Raw genomic sequence first — 6,320 nt, forward strand, 5'->3', positions numbered from 1 at the left:
GGTTTTGATGCTAGAAAAATCAGGGTTACTCACTCTTCACTCTAAATTTGTCGCTTTTTGCTTCTACTTCCAAAATAAATTGTTCTGCTGTAAGTTTTTCTTACTTGTTCTCATAGAGTTCATATTTGTATTTTATTCTTGCAGAAAGAGATTGAGGAACAGACTGAAACTGATCCTGTCACAGATGCGCCTCGACAAAGATACTCAAAGAGCCCGTGCAACCTGTGCTACACACCGCACAAAGCTTCTGCAAGAAAACCGACGAAGAACAAAAAACGAAAAGCAAAACCTTTTAATTTTCGTATGTTGTGCTCTGTACAATTAGTTAAGTTGACCCTAGCAAATTTATATGATGTTTGTCAAGAGCACCAAGTGGTTTATATCGGAAGAAACTTTTAACTCTTAAATTGATATGGAAATGAGTAAGCCACTAGCAAGCAGGATCAGTTCATCTAAATTGTGTGTTACTAAATCATCTATAATGCGTAGTGGTAAAAGTTGCAGGTCAAGCACAACTCAGTAATTTGACTGCAGATATTAGATTATGTTTTGTTTCTTTTGTATTGTATTGGCCTAGGTTACCATTCTGGGTGGATTGTAAAGCATTCATGTTATATTCTTTTTATAGCTTTTGTGGTGTAAAATTGATGAAAAGAGAAAAATAATACAGTATCTTTATTTATCTTATTTTGAACTGACATTGAAAGCTTAGTGTCTCTTAAGACAGTAGTGGCAGTTGCTATTTAGTTGTTTGACCATATTTTGATTGGATCCAACTCTGCTTGTAAGGCAGAATAAAATATGCATCTTCCGCCAATTTCATTCTGAATTTTATAGAGTGGTGGACTGGGTTTTCAACTCAAATACTGCAAATGAAAATACCTTGTATACTGCTGTATACCCTTTGGTAATGACAAAAATCAAAATATTTTTACAAAACGAACCCCGCAGAATGTTTTTATGGTCATTCATAAATTGGCGAGTTAGGCACCTGCATTGAAACATGAGAGAAGGGCGCCCTGGAGAAGAAGCTTAAAAGCGCCTAGACCCCTCTTTCGGACACGATTGAAAGCAATTGTTTCAATGTGTGCAATTACATATATCACTTTTAAAAAAATATGGTGACTCCCAAGAAAGCTCCGTGAATACACTTGCCGCAAGGCGGTAGTTTTCAAGTGCGAAATTAAAACGAGATGTTGTAAAAATATCATGCGTAGGCGTCGTGGAAACATTTGGAGCAGCCGAACCACTGCATTTCCCAATAAATGAAGCTTAGCTGCAAAAATTAAGCTGACAGCAGCTTAACGGATTTCGAACAGGAGCTTTGGCGCTGTGCCGATTAGTTTCACTTCACTGAAACAAACGAGAAAAGGACCAAGTCAAGCCTCCGCCATCAGACTCGCACAACAGGGAAGTTCAATGGGTCGCTTGCTACTCACTACTGAGGATTCCCTTGGCGCTTTTCGCCAGGATGTCCGTGGACTGGTGCACGTTGCTCGCAGTACCCTCCACGGCCTTGGTGATGTCGGTTCGCTTCTGGTCCACGAACTGGTTGGCCTCCTTGAGCTTCGAGTCGACCTGCTGGTTCACCGCGCTCACTGTGCTGTCGATGGCGCCCTCCGCGGTGCGCAGCCCGCTGTCGACGGCGCCCTCCACCGTCTTCACCCCCGTGTCCACCGCCGTCTCGGCCATCTTCATGCCGGACTGCATGAGCTCGCTTGCCTTGTTCACCTGCGGGGGTAAGACTGTCAGTGCGGGCGAGCATCGAGTGGGAGTGAGAGGGAGCTATGGACAAAATGGAGGGGGGGGGGGGCTTCCTAAGGGGGTACTTGACTCATCTGCAAAACTCAAGGAGACTCAAAAAATCAAAACAAGCTAGAAAAATCGGTGCACGCTTGAATTTTTAGTGGAGTGCCGGATCCTCCTATCGGGTCTTCCCCGGCCCGGGGCGCGGGGACTCACCTCGCGGTCGATGGCCTCGGACGCGGCGGTGCCGGCCTCGGTGACGGTGCTGGTCGCGATGCCCTCCACCTCGTGCGCCGTCTTGGACAGCGACGCCTGCGTCTTGCTGGCCTGCTCGGCGAGCATGTCGGCCGCCTCCTTCTGCTTCTGGGCGGCTAGGTCCTCAACCTCGTGCTTCTTGCGCTCGAACAGCTCGCTAGCCTTGTTGCCAAGGCTCTTGAACGCTGAACAGGACAGAGAGGGTCGGTTAAATAGACTATTGAAGTTTTACTTCAACCTTAAAAAGATCCAGAGCTAGGTGTATCCAAAAACATAACACAGGTCCCAGACTCCGCACTCCTCTGTAATTATCATCCTCTGTAGTTATGATCAGAACGCAGCTGTTCTGATCATTACCGCATACATGTGGTCTTGCCTACCGCGCGCTCTTTGGCTTCTGTCTCCAAGCGAGTAGGCGACCTGTATACGCGGTACAAGTATAACTGAAAAAGAGTAACGGGGCCTAAAACACACCAAGTAGGGGCAAGCAAACACAGACCGACAGAGACAGGAAGGAGGGGGGTCATTCCCTCTTCCCCCGCAGGCAGCAGTCCGCCTGACGGCTTGACAACGCCACTTAGGAATCACCAAAAAAAGTTGGCCCGTCACGAACCTGCCAAGTACACTCCCTGTAAGCTCTCATCGCCTGGTAGGTAGGCAACACCTTGCCTGCAGTGCATGCGTGTACTGCGGAGTGGCCTACCCTGAGTCTCACAGGCGCCGAGCTCTCGGTAATATGAATCTGAGAGAAACAGACGTACTTTCTGGAAGATCCCTTATTTTGAAGTAACGTTGGCGCCCACCGCACCCCTCCTCTCCCCCGGGGGCCGCCCTCCTTTGGATACACCCCTCGACACTACTCGGCAGGATGACGAGGTCCTCAAGTATGTATGTCCGATTTGTGTAGCGCATGGCATGGCGCCGCCGGGTCGCGAACGGTTAGTCGCGAGGTCATCCACGAGCACCCTCTCACCCGCCCTCCCCTCTCCGCCACGCCCACACTCATCTCCCGCAGGTGTCGTTGTCTCCCTCCCACACAAGGACGCGCGCCGGCTCGTTCTCTCCATCTCTGACCGGACGCGTTTCAGACGCGACCACCGAGCGGTGAGATCACTCACTACTTTTCAAATGGCGAACGAGGGGATAGGCATCCATAAAATTCAGCATGATATCCTCTCGGGCAGTTATTATCCTCCGTTCCCTCCCGTCCAAGCAGCGCATGGCATCATGGTGGGCCGGCGGCGGAACCTGGAAGAACCTGTTGCTCGACCGGGGGGGAGGGGCTAGCCTTCATTTAACTGAGCGGTGACTTTTCACATCAAAAAGAAAACAAAAATTGTTGTGATAGGAACCGTAATACGGAGTACTGTACCGTATCTCTTCATGTTTCGGACCGGCGAATGTCGCATTTTTTGTTTTCGTTGCTCAGAGCTTATCAGGAGGGGAGCGTGAATTTCGCGCCATGCTCGTCGCGGCTGGCGGCTAGCTAGGGGACGGACTCGAGCGAGTAGCTAAAGGCAAATGAGATCTACACACAGGTCGTCGTAAAGCCTTTCATTTGGGAGCGACGTGAAAAGTCGCGTTCACGCATGGTTGTCAGGCGATGTTGGTGTTGCTCCCCCTCCCCCACCCCCTCCACCCTCGCGAGCGCTCGACGCCGCGCCAGCGCAGCAGGCAGAGGGAAGCCCTGGCCCGAGTGTCCTTCGGCTGCGCTGGAGATCGATGGACAGCGCGCGCGGCCCGGCCCGGCCCGCCACGCCCCGCCACGCCCAGCTCCGTACAGTAGTAGTAGTGTGCAAGTCCGTGTAGTAGTGTGATGGAGGTCCGGCTGACTCACCCGCGACATCACGCTCGCTGCACGCCCAATTACCCGGTAGCAATTTGAGAGAATTTCAGATGGGGCGCTCGAGGGGGGGCGGGGCGTCCCGTCGGGCACACGGACACTCCCGCGCCTCCAAATGCGTAGTGCTCGGCTGGCGCCTTGCCTGTCGGCGGCCATGCCCTGCCGTGGCCCCCCGAGCACGTCGTACTGGCCAAGGTCAGGGCTGCCCCGCGAGGTGGGTGGGGGGTGGGGGGGCGGCGTCGCGACGCCTGGAAGTAGTATAAGGAAGCGAAAAGGGGCGCCGCGGAGGAGGAGCAGGGCCCCGCGCAGCGCGGCCGGGGCGAAAACAATATGGAATATGGGGCGCTCGGGGCGCTATAGCCGTGAGGGCGGCCGGCAGGATGTGTCGCAGCTTGTAGCCACAGCTTGTAGCTAATGCACGCGCAGCTGCTGGGTCCGCGCGGCCGTCGTGCGGCATTCCACACAGGTTGTGTCACGGCCGCGCATCAAATCGAGCGGTCGGGGCCTCCTGGGCCTCGGCCTGGGCGCCAGCGGAGGAGGCTCCGCCATGGTGCCGCAGTACCCGTGAACCCGCCCAGGGAAGGCATGCACCCACACTTGCACCCAGGAGATAGAGACGTCCCCGTCGCTCTGCGGGCGTTCGCAGGGAGGGAAATCCCAGCACTTTCGACAGGGGGTGCAAATATAACTTGGCAGGTGCTTAAGCCCGAGCAGAAAATGAAATTGCGCGACTCCTTTACATGGTGTCTTTAAGACGGAGTGCACGACTATATTTGAACGAGTAGGGAGGTCCCACGATATTAATTTAAAGTTAAAAGACCTTTCGCAAACATTCGCGCGTTCTTTATTGCGAACCGATGGCTGAAGCCAGTGCAAAGCCTAAATATGTCGGCTTACCGTTGCCGAACATGATGACTGGAGTTTGACGGATTGATTCGCCTGATATTATGGAGCCGATGAGCTCTCTGGTTGACCGCTCGGTTTGGGACACAACACGGACTGCGCCTCGGCCCGACTCGCCGCCGCGCGCCGCCGCCGCGCCTAGCCTGGCCCCGACGAGCAGCGCCACGCCATCCCCCGCGAAGGTCGCCTTCCCCCACCCGCCCCTCAGGAGCTAGGTCGCCTCCGAATCTCGGACTCATTCATTTGCACTTGGCTCTCGCTCCTGGATGCGATCTTCGGGTTCCAAAACTGAGTCTTATTAGTTATTAGCACGGCGCACTCCTGTAGTTATGTTGTACCGCATTCCTACGTGCGCGCGGGCTGCCTACTCGCTCGGCCCGCTGGGCGCCGTACGAGGTCAGGGGTGGGACTCTAAGGGGTGGTAGTACGCAAGCCCGCTCGCCCGCTCGCCTGCGTGCGCCCGCTACTCTTCAATTAGCTGAGTACTCTACAGAGAGCAGATGTGCCAGGTACCACAGCCTGGGAGGGAAGTTGTCTTTTGGGATAAATACAAAAACACAGTGGAAAAAATGTATTAAAAACTTTAATGGAGGTAGTTGCGGTTATTCGTAATTCAGCTCCACTAACAGTCCATACACACAAACATGTGAATCACAAATTAAACGACGTAAGAGATGCGGGAAGATTTGTGGTACAAAATGTCTCTGCTTGATCAGAAAACAGAAGATGTTAAAATGATTAGAAATACACACAAACATGAGAAACATAATTGAAATTATGTAAGAGATACGCAAAGATTTGTGATACAAAATGTCTCTTCTTGCGCAGAAAACATAAGATATAAAATGATAAAAAAAAATACACACAAATATGTGAAACATAATTAAAATTATGTTAGAGATACGGGAAGATTCGTGGTACAAAATGTCTCTTCTTGAGCAGAAAACATAAGACAGAAAATGATAAAAAAAAATTACACAAACATGTGAAACATAATTAAAATTATGTTTGAGATACGGGAAGATTTGTGGTACAAGATGTCTCTTCTTGAGCAGAAAACATAAGGTAGAAAATGATTCAAAATACACTCAAACATAAGAAACACAATAGAAATTGTGTAAGAGATGCACTAAGATTTGTCGTTCAAAATGTCTCTTCATGAGCAGAAAAAATAAGGTATAAAACAATTACAAATAATACAACACATAATTTGACACTGACAGAAGCTGAATTAAAGTTCATGTAAGAAAATGCTACAATAGTAGTAGTTTAAGCTGTAAATTAAATCAAAAATGGTGACAGGTACTTAATATATAGAGTCCAAGAGATATTAACAGGGATGGTGTTCCCTAGCAAGGCACGGCCACCATATGTGCCCACATGGTACTCAACATATGTTAACACCTAGTCCCAGAGCAATTACAAACAGTGGCATTAGGCCGCAAAGCATGACCACCATGTGGCCACACGGACACAACGTGCTCAGCAGCAAAATAAAACACTGTTTCTGAAATCAGTCTTGGAAAGATGCAGCTACCAAAGAGGAACTCACAAGTACATAAAATAGCAATTT

At 50.4% G+C, this 6,320-nt stretch overlaps 2 protein-coding genes across 2 annotated transcripts in view; one reads left to right on the plus strand and one right to left on the minus strand.

Annotated features, from left to right (window-relative positions):
- Positions 1-687, plus strand: part of LOC113202678 (uncharacterized) — a gene marked incomplete in the record, with an annotated part of 5,927 nt that extends 5,240 nt beyond the window's left edge. Inside the window, 1 exon segment of the mRNA XM_052269027.1 lies at positions 521-687.
- On the minus strand, positions 661-4,910 carry LOC113202682 (uncharacterized). Its single transcript, XM_052269028.1, has 4 exons — positions 4,742-4,910; positions 1,963-2,186; positions 1,440-1,731; positions 661-1,353 (listed from the first exon to the last, which is right to left on the minus strand). Exons 1-4 carry the CDS (start codon positions 4,752-4,754, stop codon positions 1,346-1,348), a joined length of 537 nt encoding a protein of 178 aa, XP_052124988.1. The 5' UTR covers positions 4,755-4,910; the 3' UTR covers positions 661-1,345.
- Positions 4,911-6,320: the final 1,410 nt, after the last annotated feature.

This window comes from Frankliniella occidentalis, unplaced genomic scaffold (genome assembly GCF_000697945.3).
Source record: "Frankliniella occidentalis isolate FOCC.00 unplaced genomic scaffold, Focc_3.1 Scaffold81, whole genome shotgun sequence".
NCBI classification, from domain to species: domain Eukaryota; kingdom Metazoa; phylum Arthropoda; class Insecta; order Thysanoptera; family Thripidae; genus Frankliniella; species Frankliniella occidentalis.